This window comes from Salmo salar, chromosome ssa05 (assembly GCF_905237065.1).
Source record: "Salmo salar chromosome ssa05, Ssal_v3.1, whole genome shotgun sequence".
NCBI lineage: Eukaryota > Metazoa > Chordata > Actinopteri > Salmoniformes > Salmonidae > Salmo > Salmo salar.
The window spans coordinates 67,731,244-67,752,190 of NC_059446.1; the positions used below are offsets into that span (position 1 = coordinate 67,731,244).

Sequence of the window (20,947 nt, forward strand, 5' to 3'; positions counted from 1 at the left end):
AATTTAGGCAGGTTACCTTGGTGTTCTTGGGCACAGGGACTATGGTGGTCTGCTTGAAACATGTTGGTATTACAGATTCGGTCAGGGACAGGTTGAAAATGTCAGTGAAGACACTTGCCAGTTGGTCCGCGCATGCTCGGAGTACACGTCCTGGTAATCCGCCTGGCCCTGTGAACTGTTTAAAGTTCTTACTTACTTCGGCTACGGAGAGCATGATCACACAGTCGTCCGGAACAGCTGGTGCTCTCATGCATGCTTCAGTGTTGCTTGCCTTGAAGCGAGCATTGAAGTTATTCAGCTCGTTTGGTAAGCTCGTGTCGCTGGGCAGCTCGCGGCTGTGCTTCCCTTTGTAGTCCATAACAGTTTGCAATCCCTGCCACATCCGACGAGCGGCAGAGCTGGTGTAGTACAATTCAATCTTGGTCCTGTATTGACGCTTTGCCTGTTTAATGGTTCGTCAGAGGGCATAGTGGGATTTCTTATAAGCATCTAGGTTAGAGCTGCCACTCCTTGAAACATACGGTAGCTGTGAGGACGACGTCATCGATGCACTTATTGATGAAATCAGGGAATGATGTGGTGTACACCTCAATGCCATCGGAAGAATCCCGGAACATATTCCAGTCTGTGCTGGCAAAACAGTCCTGTAGCTTAGCACCTGCGTTCTCTGACCACTTCTTTATTGACGAATCACTGGTACTTCCTGCTTTAGTTTTTGCTTGTAAACAGTAAAAGAAGATAGAGTTATGGTCAGATTGCCAAATGGAGGGCGAGGGAGATCTTTGTACGCATCTCTGTGTGTGGAGTAAAGGTGGTCTAGAGTTTTTTTGCCCCTCTGGTTGCACATTGAACATGCTGGTAGAAATTATGTAAAATGGATTTAAGTTTCCCTGCATTAAAGTCAACGGCCACTAGGAGCGCGCCTCTGGATGAGCATTTTACTGTTTGCTTATGGCCCTATACAGCTCGTTGAGTGTCGTCTTAGTGCCAGCATCGGTTTGTGGTGGTAAATAGACAGCCACGAAAAATATAGATGAAAACTCTTGGTAAATAGTGTATACACAATAGAGTTGCTGGCCATGCACTTGGCTGCAGAGTGGGTGGAGGATGTGAGGACAGACAGGTGGGGGGAAGAGGTGAGGCCAGACAGGGTAGGCATCTTTTCTGACTCCTGTGCAGCACTGATGAGCTTAAATTAATTTGTGTCACAGAGCAGACAAGATGTCTTGTATGAGATTTTGCATTGCCTGTTTAGATTGAGACACATGGGGGGTATTAGTGAGATTCCTCTAGGTGCCAGCTCATGTTGGAGTAGAGGGGAATGAGGAGTCGGATGTTCTTCCCAAGCAGGCTCTCAAACATCTTAATGTTGACATGGAAATTACAATAAGAAAAACAGAAGCCAAGGGACTATTAAGAACAGTAGTCAAAAACAAATGGCAACAAATGTGGAACAGGGAGGGAAAGGGAAGACACCTGTGTAAGATCCAGGAAAAGGTGGGGGTAGGGAGGTCCTCAGGTCAAGAAAGAACTTTTAAAAAGATTAATGAAAAAAAAAACTCTAGTATACCTTGATTACATTTTCACCCCTCTGAGTCAATACATGTTGGAAACACCTTTGGCAGCGATTGCAGCTGTGAGTCTTCCTGGGCAGATTTATGTAAAAACTGTAATTTGGCCACTCAGGAACATTCACTGTCTTTTTGGTAAGCAACCCCAGTTTAGATTTGGCTTTGTGTTGTAGGTTATCCTGTTTAGGATAGGGGGCAGTATTTTCACGGCCGGATGAAAAACGTACCCGATTTAAACTGGTTACTACTCTTGCCCAGAAACGAGAATATGCATATTATTAGTAGATTTGGATAGAAAAAACACTGAAGTTTCTAAAACTGTTTGAATGGTGTCTGTGAGTATAACAGAACTCATATGGCAGACAAAAACCTGAGAAAATTCCAAGCAGGAAGTGGACTGTCTGAGAATTGTAATTCTTCTTTTGATTCTCTATCAAAACTACAGTATCTGTGGGGTTACGTTGCGCTTTCTAAGGCTTCCATTAGCTGTCTAAAGCCTTCAGGAAGCGAATTGAGCCTTCTCCTCTCTCTGGGCAGAGTATAGTAGCTCAGTTTCTCAGTGGTCTGCCTGGGGACAAAGAGATTGGATATGCGCGGTCCCGCGAGCACGCTGTTTTTTTCTTTTCCTCCTTGAATGAATACACTATTGTCCGGTTGGAATATTATCGCTATTTTACGAGAAAAATATAAAAATTACTTTAAACAGCGTTTGACATGCTTCTAAGTACGGTAATGGAAAATTTTGACTTTTGTGTCTCGAAATGCGCTTGCGCGTTAGCCTTTGGATAGTGACCTGAACGCACGAACAAAACGGAGGTATTTGGACATAACTATGGATTATTTGGAACAAAAACAACATTTCTTGTGGAAGTAGCAGTCCTGGGACTGCATTCTGACGAAGATCAGCAAAGGTAATACAATATTTCTAATACTAATTCTGAGTTTAGTTAGCCCCGAACTTGGCGGGTGTCAAAATAGCTCGCTGTGATGGCTGAGCTATGTACTCAGAATATTGAAAAATGTGCTTTCGCCGAAAAGCTATTTTAAAATCTGACACAGCGATTGCATAAAGGAGGTCTGTATCTATAATTCTTAAAATAATTGTTATGTATTTTGTCAACGTTTATGATGAGTATTTTTGTAAATTCACCGGAAGTTTTTGGTGGGAATACATGTTCTGAACATCACACGCCAATGTAAAAAGCTGTTTTTGGATATAAATATGAACTTGATTGAACAAAACATACATGTATTGTATAACATAATGTCCTAGGAGTGTCATCTGATGAAGATCATCAAAGGTTAGTGCTTCATTTAGCTGTGTGTTTTTTTTCTTTTTACATGTATGCTTGCTTGGAAAATGGCTGTGTGATTATTTTGGTCTATGTACTCTCCTAACATAATCTAATGTTTTTCTTTCGCTGTAAAGCCTTTTTGAAATCAGACAATGTGGTTAGATTGACGAGAGTCTTATCTTTAAAATGGTGTAAAATAGTTGATTGTTTGAGAAAATTGAATTGTGGTATTTTAGTAGTTTTTGTATTTTGCGCCATGCGATTCCATTTGCTGTTGGCTAGGGGTCCCGTTGGCGGAACGACGTTCCGCTAGCGGAATGCCTGTCCACGACAAGATTTATAGTCCTGCTGAAAGGTGAATTCCTCTCCCAGTGTGTCACGTCCTGACCAGTAAAAGGGGTTGTTTGTTATTGTAGTTTGGTCAGGGCGTGGCAGGGGGTGTTTGTTTAGTGTGTTTCGGGTTTTTTGGGGCGATGTTCTATGTTAGTATATTTCTATGTCTGTGTCTATTTAGTATATTTCTATGTCTGTGTCTATTTAGTCTATTTCTATGTTCAGGGTTTTTTGGTTTGGCCTTCAATTGGAAGCAGCTGTTCTTCGTTGCTTTTAATTGGAGGCCATATTTAAGTAAGGGGTTTTTGTCACTGTGTTTGTGGGTAGTTGTTCCGTGTATAGCGTGTTGCCTTACAGGACTGTCTTTGTCGGTGGTTGTTATTTTGTTTAGTGTTCACGTTGCCTTCTAAAATAAAGAAGATGAGTATACACATTCCCGCTGCGTTTTGGTCTACTCCATATGATGTACGTGACACAGTGTCTGGTGTGAAGCGGACTTAAGCAGGTTTTCCTGTAGGATTTTGCCTGTGCTTAGCTCCATCACGTTTATTTTCATCCTGAAAAACTCCCCAGTCTTTGCTGATGCCAAGCATACCCATTCCATGCTTTTACATATCTACATTGCTTGCTGCTTGGGGTTTTAGGCTGGGTCTTTGTATGGCACTTTGTGACATCTGTGGATGTAAAAAGGGTTTAAAAAATAAATGTGATTGATTGATGCAGCCACCACAATGCTTGAAAAAAGGAGGCAGTTACTCAGTGATGTGTTGTGTTTGCCTCTAACGATGTGTGCTGAGAGTCAGGAAGCAAGTTCAGGGAGTGAGTGTTTTAATAAATTAACACAACATAATACAAAATAATAACCAAGAACAATCCACAGACATGACACAGGAACAGAAATAATGACGCCTGGGTAAGGAACCAAAGGGAGTGACATATATAGGTGCAGGTAATCAAGGAGGTGATGGAGTCCTTGTGAGTGTCATGGTGACAGGTGTGCGCCATAACGAGCAGCCTGGTCACCTAGAGGCCGGAGAGGGAGCACACATGACAGCCTCAATCATAAAGCTTTGCATTTAGGCCAAAAAGTGTATTCCTTTGCTGTGCTTTCCCCCCCCCCCAGTATTACTTTAGTGCCTTGTTGCATATACATGCATGTTTTGGAATACTTTTATTCTGTATATTTGTATTCTTCTTTTCACTGACATCTGTCGTGGAAATTCTAACCAAGTGGGAGAGACACAGTGACTTCTTCAAACAATTAATCATTATTTAATTATTTCAATAATGAAGCTGGTCAGCAGTAAACTCTGAGGTGGGTGGGTGAGAGCTCGACAATACAGAGAACGCAAAGGGTTTATATAGAAACCCAAACACTGCTTAGTTAGGGACGATTCCGGCCTTCCCTGGCGCACCTGGGCTCCACAATCACTTTGTGTCAACCTTGTGGTCGAATGCACCAGGTGTTGATCACCCCACCCTGGCTTAGTTTCACAGGAAGAGGATGCTTTAGAACATAACGAGTCTGTTTCTGCTCCTTGAGCTATCTATGGTTGCCAGATGTGTCCTTGTCTGTACGCTCAGAAAGGCTGTGGGGAGTGAAAGTGGTTTCACCCCTCCATATGTGCACAGCAATATGCCTTATTTATTCCTTTAAGCAGAGAGCTCTTTACCATTACTAAGCTCCTATTATAAAGCTACAAATAATTATATAGGTACATCTACTAGATCTGGCAAACACTGAATTTTTCCCTCACACATCCCTAAGCAGTTTCCTTCCTGTCCTGGAGCTCAGTTCAGAAGGATGACCAGGGGGGGCTTTACTTGTGTCATTGCGATCTAGCGACTCCTTGTGGCGGGCCGGGTGCCTGCAGGCTGACGAAGATCGTCAGTTGAACGGTGTTTCCTCCGAGCTCGTTGAGGAGTTGCAGCTATGAGACAAGATTGTAATTGGATATCGGAGTAAAAAAAATTATAAAAACATGTAGGTAGGCTAGAAGCTATCGCAATGCTGAATTTCAAGTCAAATGGCCAGGAATCAGATTTGTATTGGACTTCAAACCATCTATCATGGTGGTTTGAAATGTGGCTTGACATATGATTCCATGTGCTTTTTGGCTGTTCAGACTGTAGGAAAAAGCTTGGGTTTCTAATCGGATATGCATTTTTTTGTTGTTGATTTGAGTCACTTCAAACTGCCAATGTAAAAAGGCTTTAGTTAGCCAACCTCTTGACACTTTTCATCCTCATAACTGATAAAGTTGAAATAGGCCTACTTCATCAGTTATCATGAATCTTGATACACCTGACTGAGACAAGTATGGCCATGCATGTTGTAATTCAAGGCATATAGTATTTTCAATATATGGATGTGAGAAGAAATACAGTAGACGACACGAGTCAAAAAGTGATTGATGACCTATTTCATGTGTCACGTGGTTATGCCCGTATATGTACAGTGCCTTGCGAAAGTATTCGGCCCCCTTCAACTTTTCGACCTTTTGCCACATTTCAGGCTTCAAACATAAAGATATAAAACTGTAATTTTTTTTGTGAAGAATCAACAACAAGTGGGACACAATTATGAAGTGGAACGAAATTTATTGGATATTTCTAACTTTTTTAACAAATAAAAAACTGAAAAATTGGGCGTGCAAAATTATTCAGCCCCCTTAAGTTAATACTTTGTAGCGCCACCTTTTGCTGCGATTACAGCTGTAAGTCGCTTGGGGTATGTCTCTATCAGTTTTGCACATCGAGAGACTGACATTTTTGCCCATTCCTCCTTGCAAAACAGCTCGAGCTCAGTGAGGATGGATGGAGAGCGTTTGTGAACAGCAGTTTTCAGTTCTTTCCACAGATTCTCGATTGGATTCAGGTCTGGACTTTGACTTGGCCATTCTAACACCTGGATATGTTTATTTGTGAACCATTCCATTGTAGATTTTGCTTTATGTTTTGGATCATTGTCTTGTTGGAAGACAAATCTCCGTCCCAGTCTCAGGTCTTTTGCAGACTCCATCAGGTTTTCTTCCAGAATGGTCCTGTATTTGGCTCCATCCATCTTCCCATCAATTTTAACCATCTTCCCTGCCCCTGCTGAAGAAAAGCAGGCCCAAACCATGATGCTGCCACCACCATGTTTGACAGTGGGGATGGTGTGTTCAGGGTGATGAGCTGTGTTGCTTTTACGCCAAACATAACGTTTTGCATTGTTTCCAAAAAGTTCAATTTTGGTTTCATCTGACCAGAGCACCTTCTTCCACATGTTTGCTGTGTCTCCCAGGTGGCTAGTGGCAAACTTTAAACGACACTTTTTAGGGATATCTTTAAGAAATGGCTTTCTTCTTGCCACTCTTCCATAAAGGCCAGATTTGTGCAGTATACGACTGATTGTTGTCCTATGGACAGAGTCTCCCACCTCAGCTGTAGATCTCTGCAGTTCATCCAGAGTGATCATGGGCCTCTTGGCTGCATCTCTGATCAGTCTTCTCCTTGTATGAGCTGAAAGTTTAGAGGGACGGCCGGGTCTTCGTAGATTTGCAGTGGTCTGATACTCCTTCCATTTCAATATTATCGCTTGCACAGTGCTCCTTGGGATGTTTAAAGCTTGGGAAAAAATGTTGTATCCAAATCCGGCTTTAAACTTCTCCACAACAGTATCTCGGACCTGCCTGGTGTGTTCCTTGTTCTTCATGATGCTCTCTGCGCTTTAACCTCTTACATCTAGACGTTCCGCTAGCGGAACACCTGCTCCAACATCCAATGATGGGCGTGGCGTGAAATACAAACTCCTCAAAAATACAAAAACTTCAATTTTTCAAACATGACTATTTCACAGCATTTTAAAGATAAGACTCTCCTTTATCTAACCACACTGTCCGATTTCAAAAAGGCTTTACAACGAAAGCAAAACATTAGATTATGTCAGCAGAGTACCAAGCCAGAAATAATCAGACACCCATTTTTCAAGCTAGCATATAATGTCACAAAAACCCAGAAGACAGCTAAATGCAGCACTCACCTTTGATGATCTTCATCAGATGACAACCCTAGGACATTATGTTATACAATACATGCATGTTTTGTTCAATCAAGTTCATATTTATATCAAAAACCAGCTTTTTACATTAGCATGTGACGTTCAGAACTAGCATACCCCCCGCAAACTTCCGGGGAATTCGCTAACATTTTACTAAATTACTCACGATAAACGTTCACAAAAAGCATAACAATTATTTTAAGAATTATAGATACAGACCTCCTCTATGCACTCGATATGTCCGATTTTAAAATAGCTTTTTGGTGAAAGCACATTTTGCAATATTCTAAGTACATAGCCCAGGCATCACGGGCTAGCTATTTAGACACCCGGCAAGTTTAGCACTCACCATAATCATATTTACTATTATAGAAGTTTGATTACCTTTTGTTGTCTTCGTCAGAATGCACTCCCAGGACTGCTACTTCAATAACAAATGTTGGTTTGGTCCAAAATAATCCATCGTTATATCCGAATAGCGGCGTTTTGTTCGTGCGTTCCAGACACTATCCGAAATGGTAAAGAAGGGTCGTGCGCATGGCGCAATTCGTGAAAAAAAAATTTCTAAATATTCCATTACCGTACTTCGAAGCATATCAACCGCTGTTTAAAATCAATTTTTACGCAATTTTTCTCGTAGAAAAGCTATAATATTCCGACAGGGAATCTCCTTTTCGGCGAACAGAGGAAAAAATCACAAAGGCGGGGGCGGTCGGGTCACGCGCCTAAGCCCAGAGTCCCTTGATCGGCCACTTGAGAAAGGCGATCAAGTGTTTCAGCCTGGGGCTGGGATGACGACATTCAGGTTTTTCCCGGGCTCTGAGCGCCTATGGACGACGTAGGAAGTGTCACGTTAGAGCAGAGATCCTTAGTAAAAGATAGAGATGGAAAAGAAGTTCAAGAAATGGTCAGACAGGCCACTTCCTGTAAAGGAATCTCTCAGGTTTTGACCTGCCATTTGAGTTCTGTTATACTCACAGACACCATTCAAACAGTTTTAGAAACTTTGGGGTGTTTTCTATCCATATGTAATAAGTATATGCATATTCTAGTTACTGGGTAGGAGTGGTAACCAGATTAATTCGGGCACGTTTTTTATCCAGCCGTGAAAATACTGCCCCCTAGCCATAACAGGTTAAACGGACATCTGAGACTATCACAGAGCAGGTGCATTTATACGGAGACTTGATTACACACAGGTGGATTCTATTTATCATCATTAGTCATTTAGGTCAACATTGGATCATTCAGAGATCCTCACTGAACTTCTGGAGAGAGTTTGCTGCACTGAAAGTAAAGGGGCTGAATAATTTTGCACTGCCAATTTTTCAGTTTTTTATTTGTTAAAAAAGTTTGAAATATCCAATAAATTTCGTTCCACTTCATAATTGTGTCCCACTTGTTGTTGATTCTTCACAAAAAATTACAGTTTTATATCTTTATGTTTGAAGCCTGAAATGTGGCAAAAGGTCGAAAAGTTCAAGGGGGCCGAATACTTTCGCAAGGCACTGTACATCCTGTCCTTCCGTTCTCACGCTATCGAGTGAGTGCTTATGTAACCTGAGAGTCTGTTTATGGTAAAGCATGTGTTTGCATTAAAGCTGTCAATATGATTGATGTGTAGTGACCTTGTTGAACTGTGGAATGTGTTTGAACATTTAAAAGAGTAGAGTATTGAGTCTCTGCTGTTTAGTAATAATGTATATGAAACAGTAATTTCCAGGGGGGTAGTGTCACGAACCGGCTCAAAGTTCATAACAAAAGGGAGACAACGTGGAGACAAGGAATAACAAAATATATATTTATTAACTAAAGTAACCTATATACAAATAAACCATAGTGTGTCTGCATGGAGAGAGTCTCTCCAATGAATGTGGAAGAGGTGCCTTTATCCTGGTACACACCCGGGCCCAGGTGTTTCCCATGTAGCTGACGACCCTCCCAACTCTGCCACCGGCACCCTAATAAGGAACAAGAGCAAAGAGAGAAAATACGGCAGACAGAGTGGGAGGGTCGTCACAGTAGGGTATTGGTCAGTATAAGTAAAGAGCTGTGAACACTATGAGTGACAAGAAACCTCGAGAGATAAACCACAGAAGACTCTAAATAAATAAAACATGGCTCCTAGACCAATTTTAGGTTTATTGTGATTTAACTTCAATGAATGAAATCGCTGTCTCTCTCTCTTGCTCTCCGTTTGTGTGTGTGTTGACAAGGATCTGTAGCGTCCGGGGGGGATCTAATGACCTATGTCACCCCCACAACATGGGGTTGTGTGTGGGAGGTCGTTCGGTTACAAGCAGAGAAACATGCTGATAGCATTATTTTCTAAGAAAGGATTTAAAGAATAATTATACAAATAAACATTTTAAAGGATATAAATGGCATTTATGTATAAACATTTTAGAAGAAAATACAAGGGTTTTAAAAAAGAAAAATGTATTTACCTTCAATGAATGACAGCTGGCCCTATGTCTCTGTGTGTGTGTGTGTGTGTGTGTGTGTGTGTGTGTTTGTGTCCTTGCTGCAGGCTGCATGGTAGGTGTCAGGTTACGAGCTGTGGGGTTGACACACAGAGACAGAATCCTGATCAAAGAGCAAAATGCCTTATTATCAGAATACAGTTAATATATATATATATATATATATATATATATATATATATATATATATATATATATATATATATTGTCACGTCCTGGCCATTATAAGGGTTAATTATTATTGTAGTTTGGTCAGGACGTGGCAGAGGGTATTTGTTTTATGTGGCTCGGGGTGGTGTTTTTCTAAAAAGGGCATTTGATTTAGTATTCCGGGGTTTTTGGGCACTGTTCCTTGTCTACGTATTTCTATGTTGATCTAGTTGGTTGTATGTCTGTGTTTGGTTAATTGGGGTGGACTTCCAATTGAAGGCAGCTGGGTGGTGTTGCCTTTGATTGGAAGTCCTATATTAGTTGGGTGTGTTTGTCTGTGTATTTGTGGGAGATTGTTTCTTGTCTAGCATGTATGAGCCTGAGAAGACTGTTGGTAGATCTTGAGTTCGTTTTGTTGTTTTTGTGTTCATTTTGATTTAATAAATGTTCAAAATGAACAAACACAGTCCTGCTGCATTTTGGTCCTCCTTCACCGACGATAACCGTGACAATATATATATATATACTGCTCAAAAAAATAAAGGGAACACTAAAATAACACATCCTAGATCTGAATGAATGAAATACTCTTATTAAATACTTTTTTCTTTACATAGTTGAATGTGCTGACAACAAAATCACAGAAAAATAATCAATGGAAATCCAATTTATCAACCCATGGAGGTCTGGATGAAGTCACACTCAAAATTAAAGTGGAAAACCACACTACAGGCTGATCCAACTTTGATGTAATGTCCTTAAAACAAGTCAAAATGAGGCTCAGTAGTGTGTGTGGCCTCCACGTACCTGTATGACCTCCCTACAATGCCTGGGCATGCTCCTGATGAGGTGGCGGATGGTCTCCTGAGGGATCTCCTCCCAGACCTGGACTAAAGCATCCGCCAACTCCTGGACAGTCTGTGGTGAAACGTGGCGTTGGTAGATGGAGCGAGACATGATGTCCCAGATGTGCTCAATTGGATTCAGGTCTGGGGAACGGGCGGGCCAGTCCATAGCATCAATGCCTTCCTCTTGCAGGAACTGCTGACACACTCCAGCCACATGAGGTCTAGCATTGTCTTGCATTAGGAGGAACCCAGGGCCAACCGCACCAGCATATGGTCTCACAAGGGGTCTGAGGATTTCATCTCGGTACCTAATGGCAGTCAGGCTACCTCTGGCGAGCACATGGAGGGCTGTACGGCCCCCCAAAGAAATGTCACCCCACACCATGACTTACCCACCGCCAAACCGGTCATGCTGGAGGATGTTGCAGGCAGCAGAACGTTCTCCACGGCGTCTCCAGACTCTGTCACGTCTGTCACATGTGCTCAGTGTGAACTTGCTTGATCTGTGAAGAGCACAGGGCGCCAGTGGCGAATTTGCCAATCTTGGTGTTCTCTGGCAAATGCCAAACGTCCTGCACGGTGTTGGGCTGTAAGCACAACCCCCACCTGTGGATGTCGGGCCCTCATACCACCCTCATGGAGTCTGTTTCTGACCGTTTGAGCAGACACATGCACATTTGTGGCCTGCTGGAGGTTATTTTGCAGGGCTCTGGCAGTGCTCCTCCTGCTCCTCCTTGCACAAAGGCGGAGGTAGCGGTCCTGCTGCTGGGTTGTTGCCCTCCTACGGCCTCCTCCATGTCTCCTGATGTACTGGCCTGTCTCCTGGTAGCGCCTCCATGCTCTGGACACTATGCTGACAGACACAGCAAACCTTCTTGCCACAGCTCGCATTGATGTGCCATCCTGGATGAGCTGCACTACCTGAGCCACTTGTGTGGGTTGTAGAGTCCGTCTCATGCTACCACTAGAGTGAAAGCACCGCCAGCATTCAAAAGTGACCAAAACATCAGCCAGGAAGCATAAGAACTGAGAAGTGGTCTGTGGTCACCACCTGCCGAACCACTCCTTTATTGGGGGTGTCTTGCTAATTGCCTTTAATTTCCACCTGTTGTCTATTCCATTTGCACAACAGCATGTGCAATTTATTGTCAATTAGTGCTGCTTCCTCAGTGGACAGTTTGATTTCACAGAAGTGTGATTGACTTGGAGTTACATTGTGTTGTTTAAGTGTTCCCTTTAATTTTTTGAGCAGTGTATATATATATATGCATGAAAATAAAGATGCTTAAAATATGTGACATTTTGGAGACATTTTTGGACACTTATAGGGGCCTCCTATGCATTGTTATGGATAAATGTCTGTAAAGATAGGTCGACAGCGTGAGAATGGAAGGACAGTATGTACATATATGGGCATAACCACGTGACACATGAAATAGGTCATCAATCACTTTTTGACTCGTGCCGTCTACTGTATTTCTTCTGATGCGATCCCCATTGTTTTTCCACACATACGCTTTCTTTTTACAGGTCTCCTCTAAAGCATGTGTTATTAGGGATAGTTCTCTTGGCAGCATTAGCAATGCCACTCATTTTGTCCTTCAGACACAAGCCTGAAACATACCAACACCAGATGGTCCCATATGACGATACAACAGGACAAGATGAGGCTCATGAAATAAAGATTTGATGCGTCATGAACAAAAACTAGTTACAAAAGTCTAAGCTTACAGGACTGTGCCTTGTGAAACATTTCCAATCCCTCTTGGTAAAGTATTATTGAGTACTGCTGGCAGTAGACTTTGCTACTCTCTGCAACCCTATGTAATCCAGCCTACTTAGATTTTTTGGGGATGCAAAGCTGTCAAGGCAATGGGTGGCTACTTTGAAGAATCTAAAATATATAAATATGTTTTGATTTGTTTAACACTTTTTTTGGTTACTACAGGATTCCATATGTTATTTCATAGTTTTGATGTCTTCACTATTATTCGACAATGTAGAAAAGAGTAAAAATAAAGAAAAACCCTTGAATGAGTAGGTGTGTCCAAACTTTTGACTGGTACTGTACATTTTGTCCAATGTTATTGTCAAAGGTGGCACGGTAACAACAACTGTGGGAAAAGTACTATCCACCTTACAGTTGGACTGGTTGAAAAGTTGATCCTACACCACAAGGTGGATGTAACTGCAACGTCTGGGGCATATTACAGAAATATTTTACATTTCATTACATGGCACTTGGAGTCACTCTGTGAGACAGTTCATTACATTAAAATTTACCGTTGCTGCAACGCAGGCATTGTGAAAACAAGAATTTGCATTGTCACTTAGATAAAGAATGACATACAACTATAGTGATAGCAGTTCAAAAAGGTGCCCACTGACACCATCACCCTCAGAGCTAGAGTGTGAAACCATACATGCATATGATGCACTTTACTTATATTGATGACAGGGATGAGGCCAACCTGTGCCCATCCATTCAAAGTGTCAAAGAAACTAAGCAAGAGGAGTGTTTTGTCTGTGAGCTGCAATGCCATGTTGGCCTACTGTTGGTTATAAGACCGATAAAGCCACAATAATCGAGAACTTCAATAAGCATTTCTCTACGGCTGGCCATGCTTTCCTTCTGGCTACCCCAACCCCGGCCAACAGCTCCGCACCCCCCGCAGCTACTTGCCCAAGCCTCCCCAGCTTCTCCTTCACCCAAATCCAGATAGCAGATGTTCTGAAAGAGCTGCAAAACCTGGACCCGTACAAATCAGCTGGGCTAGACAATCTGGACCCTCTCTTTCTAAAATGATCTGCCGCCATTGTTGCAACCCCTATTACCAGTCTGTTCAACCTCTCGTATCGTCCGAGATTCCTAAAGATTGGAAAGCTGCCGCGGTCATCCCCCTCTTCATCCCCCTCTTCAAAGGGGGTGCCACTCTAGACCCAAACTGTTACAGACCTTTATCCATCCTGCCCTGCCTTTCTAAAGTCTTCGAAAGCCAAGTTAACAAAGAGATCACTGACCATTTCGAATCTCACCGTACCTTCTCCGCTGTGCAATCCGGTTTCCGAGCTGGTCACGGGTGCGCCTCAGCCACGCTCAAGGTAATAAACAACATCATAACCGTCATCAATAAAAGACAGTACTGTGCAGCCGTCTTCATCGCCCTGGCCAAGGCTTTTGACTCTCAATCACCGTATTCTTATCGGCAGACTCAACAGCCTTGGTTTCTCAAATGACTGCCTCGCCTGGTTCACCAACTACTTCTCAGATAGTTCAGTGTGTCAAATCAGAGGGCCTGTTGTCCGGACCTCTGGCAGTCTATGGGGGTACCGCAGGGTTTAATTCTCGGGCCGACTCTTTTCTCTGTATATATCAACGATGTCGCTCTTGCTGCGGGTGATTCCTTGATCCACCTCTGTATACATCTGGCCCTTCTTTGGACACTGTGTTAACAAACCTCCAAACGAGCTTCAATGCCATACAACACTCCTTCCGTGGCCTCAAACTGCTCTTAAACGCTAGTAAAAAACTCTCCTTCCAGACTCATATTAAACATCTCCAATCCAAAATTAAATCTAGAATCGGCTTCCTATTTCGCAACAAAGCCTCCTTCACTCACGGTGCCAAACATACCCTCGTAAAACTGACTATTCTACCGATCCTCGACCTCGGCGATGTCATTTACAAAATAGCCTCCAACACTCTACTCAGCAAACTGGATGCAGTCTATCACAGTGCCATTAGTTTTGTCACCAAAGCCCCATATACCACCCACCACTGCTACCTGTATGCTCTCGTCGGCTGGCCCTCGCTACATATTCGTCGCCAGACACACTGGCTCCAGGTCATCTACAAGTCTTTGCTAGGTAAAGCTCCGCCTTATCTCAGCTCACTGGTCACCATAACAACACCCACCCATAGCACGCGCTCCAGCAGGTATATCTCACTGGTCATCCCCAAAGCCAACACCTCCTTTAGCCACCTTTCCTTCCAGTGCTCTGCTGCCAATGATTGGAACAAATTGCAAAAATCACTGAAGTTGGAGACTTATTTGAGTTATATCTCCCTCACTAACTTTAAGCATCAGCTATCTGAGCAGCTTACCGATCGCTGCAGCTGTACACAGCCCATCTGTAAATAGCCCATCCAACTACCTACCTCATCCCCATATTGTTTTTATTTACTTGTTTTGCTCTTTTGCACACCAATATTTCTACTTGCACATTAATTTGCTAAATTGTAATTACATCACTACTATGGCTTATTTATTGCCTTACCTCCTTACACCATTTGCACACACTTTATATAGACTTTTTATATTGTGTTATTGACTGTACGTTTGTTTATTCCATGTGTAACTCTGTGTTGTTGTTTGTGTCACACTGCTTTGCTTTATCTTGGCCAGGTCTCAGTTGTAAATGAGAACTTGTTCTCAACTGGCCTACCTGGTTAAATAAAGGTGGAAGAATTTTTTTTTAAGAAAAACATTTTAAAGTTAGGGTTTAATAAATATGTTAGCAGGTCTGTAATGCATTTCAGATACTCACCTCCTCCTTAAACTATACAAACACACCCATGACATTATGTGTATTTAAGAAATCATCACCTCACCCCTCTCGTCACACCCCCAAAATCCTCATGGTTCTATAGTCAATTCTTGTTCAGACCTATGTCACCCTATTCTTGATTGAGCTGCCAGTAAATAAATATGTGGCTCTCATATCCTGTTTTAATAACAATGTGTCTGTAATGGTATCCATGTTTTATTTGTGTAAGCTCTCCTCGCCCGTCTCCTATTGACATACACTTAAGCCATGTTCTGTTGACATACACTTAAAACATCCATATGTAGGTAATTAGCACTTCTTCTAATCCATGTTTAAATATTGCCATAAAACAATACATTTAAAGCACATGACCATTTGAATAATTTGAAAGTACATTGTTATTTTATATGGTCGAATTTGTATTTCATTTTTATTTTACCTTTATTTAACCGGCCAATTCAGTTAAGAACAAATGATTATTTACATCACTACACAGTGATGCTAAAAACTATATAATAATTACATGGTTTACATGCCTTATAAGAGGTATAATAGTTGATAGTACTATGTAACAACTACCCACACTAGTTACATTATGCTGCTATATTACCATTATGTGATAGTTAATATAAAGTGGGACCTTTTTAAAAGTTATATTTTATTGCAAATCAAAAATGAAAACATCTGGTCAGTAGGCCATATTAAATGAGTCTATGAAAAATGTTTGGCAATATTATTTACCAGGTTTCTCTTATAAAATCTAAAAGTGACAAACCTGCTTAAATAAATCCATTAATATGTTTTATTTTATATATATTGAGGTAGATTAAGGTAACATTTTATGAAACAGATGTTTGTTTCTAATTTCTTTTAAAAGTATTGCTTATGAGGAAAAATACAATGTAAATGTTTTGGTTAGATGGAAACGTCAGACACGCAGTTGTCAATATATGCATTACAGTCATGCATACGCTATGTTGACTTAATAAGTACGGTAATTCAATATTTTGTCAAGGATGTGTTATTTTTTACCCATCCTCTTCACAATATAAGACACCCTCTTATCCCTCCCTGTCTGTTATATCCTTCATGGTCCCACCAACAGGTAAAGTATGGACATCAGATCAGTCTTTTGGATTAGAAAACATGGTGAATAGAGTCAGTTGAAGACCAAATTATTACAGAGCTGAAAGTGAATTGAAATAAACTATTTCCTATCTTTGTAGATACATGTATTAATGCAAACTCATTTATATTTATAAAATATTTATATAATTTGTTGATGGATAAAAATGAATTAAAGTAAATGCATTTACAATGAATTATATATGTTTTCTCTCCTGTCATTAGCTTTTCTATAATATAATCTAAAACAAAACTAATTTAGTTTTTACATCCATTTTCCATTTTTTTCCACGTCTGTGCATTTTGGTTTCCAGCCATGGGGACAACTTTCGAGCTTTGTGTGGCTGTCAGCCTATTCATAGGTAAGAATCACAGTTTACCTTTCAATATTCCATGTCATGTAATTACTACCAGAACTGAACAAGTTGATAATTTATTATTATCTAACATTATGGGGAAACATAAACACAGAACTGTAGCTTGGCAAATGAAATCTTTCTAGCCTCCTCTAATTAGATAGTACATTTATGTTGTTTGTTCTGCAGGGAACACTATATTATAGACATGTAATACTGGTTATAAAGCTATCCAAGGGGAAGCGACAGCATGTGTACTGTTATGTACACAAACATTTGTATATGGTCATGTCATTCAAGCAAAAACTAATTATTTTGTGCCATACTAAATTGACACATGACAGTCAGTGAATTCAACAAGAGCAGTCGGAGCAAGACAATTGTACTGTATTTAAGCTATAGTAAACATTTCATTATTAAACTGATATTACATTAGTCAAATGGTTGCAAAAAGAATGCAGGTGCTCATCTGTAAAATTGTCTTTCTTCCTTTATGTTTAGTGGTCAGCGGATTATGCCCAGTGGGGCGAGAGTTCATTACTGCCTTTATGCCTAACTATTTGCTGAGCTACCATGATGATCAGAGTCTTCAACTGGCCATAACCACACAGGATTATCCAGCCGTTGTTCAAATTCAGGTCAATGCAATCGGCTTCTCCACCTCAGTGAAAATAGAGAAACAGAACACCAAATGGATCGCCATACCTGGTAACGCTGAAATTGGGGGTCCAGGAGCTTCTACCAAAACAGTGCAGGTCACCTCCAACTCTGACATCTCAGTGGTGGCCTTCAACTACAAGTTCTCGACCGGAGACAGCAGTGTGGTCTTTCCAACTGACCAGCTGGGTACTGACTATGTGGTCTTCACCCCCGATGAGGGTCCAAGCAACATGCACAAGCTTATGTCTATCGTCAATGGCAAAGAGCCCAACAAGATCACGATCATCCCTGCCTCCAACACAAATCTCAGTGGCGTGGATTCCTGGAAGCAAAGACAGGCGGTGATTGTTACCATGGACCCATACCAGGTCTACCTCTATCAAAGCTACACCACTTTCACTGGGACCAGGGTCAAAGCCAAGCTCCCTGTGGCGGTCCTGGGGGGACACGAATGCGTTGCAGATGGAGGCCGCTGCAATCACGTCTACGAACAACTGCTACCAGTACAGAGCCTCTCCACCAATTACCTGGTTCCTTCCATGCACATGACCCATTCAACAGACTTTGTAAACATTGTGGCCTCAGAGGACAACACTCTAGTGAAGATCATTGAGGGAAAGGTATCCACTGCTAAAGAGCTGAATGCGGGGCAGGCGTATGTGGTTTCTGTCCAACCCAAATATCCGCTGATCATCAAAAGTGACAAGAAGGTCATGGTGATGTACTTCAGCAACAACAAGCCCTATGATCCGTTCCTCACCAACATCCTCCCAACGTCTGATCTGGCCAACGAGTGGTCGGTGGACACGCAGAGCAAATTCAAGAGCACATTGGTCATTGTCTCCGAGGGGGAAGGGATCAACACCGTTAAAGTCTGTGAGAAAAATAAATGTGTGAAATCTCTCCAATGGACATCATTCAACTCAGACCCTAAGTACATGTGGGTAAATATTCCATTGGGAGAGCAGCAACAGCATTTCTCCATCAAAGGCGACTCCCTCATGGCTGTTTACGTTTATGGTGGCATGCCAAGAGACGGCTATGCTACAACAGGAGTATGTTCCAAAGGTACGCTGTTTAATTGACACATCCACTTAAATGGCCTATCAACTGCGCCTCAACACCTCTCTCGTTAAATAGGACAACTATTAAACAACACAATACAACGCAACACATCACAATGTAACGCAACACAATAAAACAAAACGTACCAGAACACAACAAATACACTGCATTAAAACTAGAATTAGTCTTGAACGTTGCTTCTGTACTCCCTCAGGCACTGCCCCACCCACTCCACCGCCAGACCCCTGTGAGAACGTCAAATGCAGAGAAAAGGAAGAATGTACAAAGGGGGTTTGTGTCCACATCTCCAAAGCAACCTGCAGGGCTGTGGGCGATCCCCACTACCTCACCTTTGATGGGGAGCGGTTTGACTTCCAGGGCACCTGCTCTTACGTCATGGCCACGGTTGTTAAATCTGAACCTGGCCTCATCCCGTTCACTGTCCTGACCAAGAACAACCACAGAGGGAACAAGAGGGTGTCTTTCGTGAGGAAAGTCTCAGTCACGGTCTATGGGCTGACTGTTGTGATCAGCACACATAAAGGGAAGGTTGAGGTAAGTAACAAGAGACCAGAGGGAAATTATCAGGATTGGGGTCGATTCCATGGTAAATTTGGTCAATCCAGGAGGTGAACTGAGTGGTTTTTCCATATGCTTATTGATCTTTTCTTAGGTGAATGGTGAGAATGTCTACCTGCCAGTGACCCTTGCCGGGGGAAACCTAACGGTGGTGTATAGTGGCAGCTATGCTGTTCTGAAGACAAACTTTGGCCTGAAGGTTATGTACGACTGGAACATGAAGTTCTACATCACTGTCCCCAGCAGCTACTTCCGCACCCTGGGTGGGCTCTGTGGGAACTACAACGGGGATCCCAATGACGAGTTCACTAACCCCAAAGGTAACAAGGAACCCACAGTGGTGAAGTTTGCCCAGAGCTGGAGAACTGAAGATGGCGACTTGTTCTGTCATGATGACTGCCAAGGGGAATGTCCTAGCTGCACTCCGGCTCTCCAACAGAAATACAAGGGAGAAAAGTTATGTGGTCTCTTGGCCAAAAAAGATGGCCCATTCGCAAGCTGCCACAAGGTCCTGGACCCAGGCGTGTTCATGGACAACTGTGTGTATGACGTCTGCATCAATAAAGGCATCTACCAGTTCCTCTGTGAGAACATGAAAAGCTACAATGATGCCTGTTTGGCTGAGGGGGTAAAAATTAGCCCTAAGTGGAGGACAATCACTGGATGCCGTGAGTTTCTTTCTTTCCAGACATTTCATAAAGATTTTTTGATTGCACTTTTCACTATTATTTAAATATATTTTCTAATTTCACATTTGCAGCACTGGAATGTCCGTCAAACAGCTATTACGAGGCGTGTGGCACAGCTTGTCCTGCCTCTTGTTCAGATCTAGATGCTGAAGCAAAGTGCAAGGAACCCTGTGTGGAGACCTGTCAATGCAACAAGGGCTTTGTCCTCAGTGGAGACAAATGCATCTCCAAGGAGAGCTGTGGCTGCTCTTATGAAGGACGATACTACCCATCTGGAATGAAGTTCTGGGAAGATGACAAATGCACAAAGCAGTGTGAATGCAATTCAGGAACATCCAAGGTTGAATGCAAAGCAACAGCATGCAAGAAATCAGAGGTGTGTGGCCTGCAGAGTGGTAAGAGAGATTGCAACCCAACATCTTATGCCACCTGCCAAGGTTCAGGCGACCCCCACTACCGCACGTTTGATGGCAAGAGGTTCGACTTCCAGGGAACGTGTACTTACGTTCTCTCCAAATTGGTCAGCAAAGACGACAGATCTCTGGCATATTTTGAGGTGCTTGTAAAGAATCAGAATAGGGGGAGGAACACGGCAGTGTCTTACACAAAGACAGTCACCATCACTGTCTTCAAAAACATCATCATCATGAGTAGGGACAACCCTGGCAAAGTGTTGGTAAGCTACCTTAAAATGTTATCCATTCCAAATGAATGACATAATTGCGTTCTGGGTTTATTTTGTCAATGAGCTTTTAATGATCATACTACTTAATGTAAGAAGAAATATCAGGACATTATCATCCTTCATGTTTCATTCAAGTTTCTTTCTCTCTTCCCAGGTCAACAACCAGTATGTGAACTTGCCATTTGATGTAGAAGATGGCCAACTGTCCATCTTCCGCAGTGGGTATTTTGGGGTGGTGAAGACCAAATTTGGCCTGACACTGAAGTTCAACTGGAACAGCCATGTCTCCCTAACCCTCCCCAGCTCCTACTCAGACCTCATCGGAGGGCTCTGCGGAAACTGGAATGGCCAACGGAACGACAATCTCCTCAAACCAGACAAGAGCCCTGCTAACACCCCAACAGTATTCAGAGACAGCTGGAAAGTGGGGAACGACCCTGGCTGCTCCAGCGACTGCGACGGCAAGAAGTGCCCCACCTGTGACCACAGCCTGATGCTTGATTACCAAACAGGGGAAG

General features: G+C 42.3%; 1 protein-coding gene across 1 annotated transcript; it reads left to right on the top strand.

The window, feature by feature from the left end:
- Positions 1-16,364: 16,364 nt before the first annotated feature.
- On the top strand, positions 16,365-20,943 carry LOC123743044 (IgGFc-binding protein; the record flags this gene model as incomplete). Its single annotated transcript, XM_045717739.1, has 7 exons — positions 16,365-16,375; positions 16,710-16,757; positions 17,253-18,479; positions 18,691-19,031; positions 19,150-19,723; positions 19,816-20,420; positions 20,584-20,943. Coding segments are annotated over exons 2-7 (3,153 nt in total), but the record flags the coding sequence as incomplete, so codon positions are not given.
- Positions 20,944-20,947: the final 4 nt, after the last annotated feature.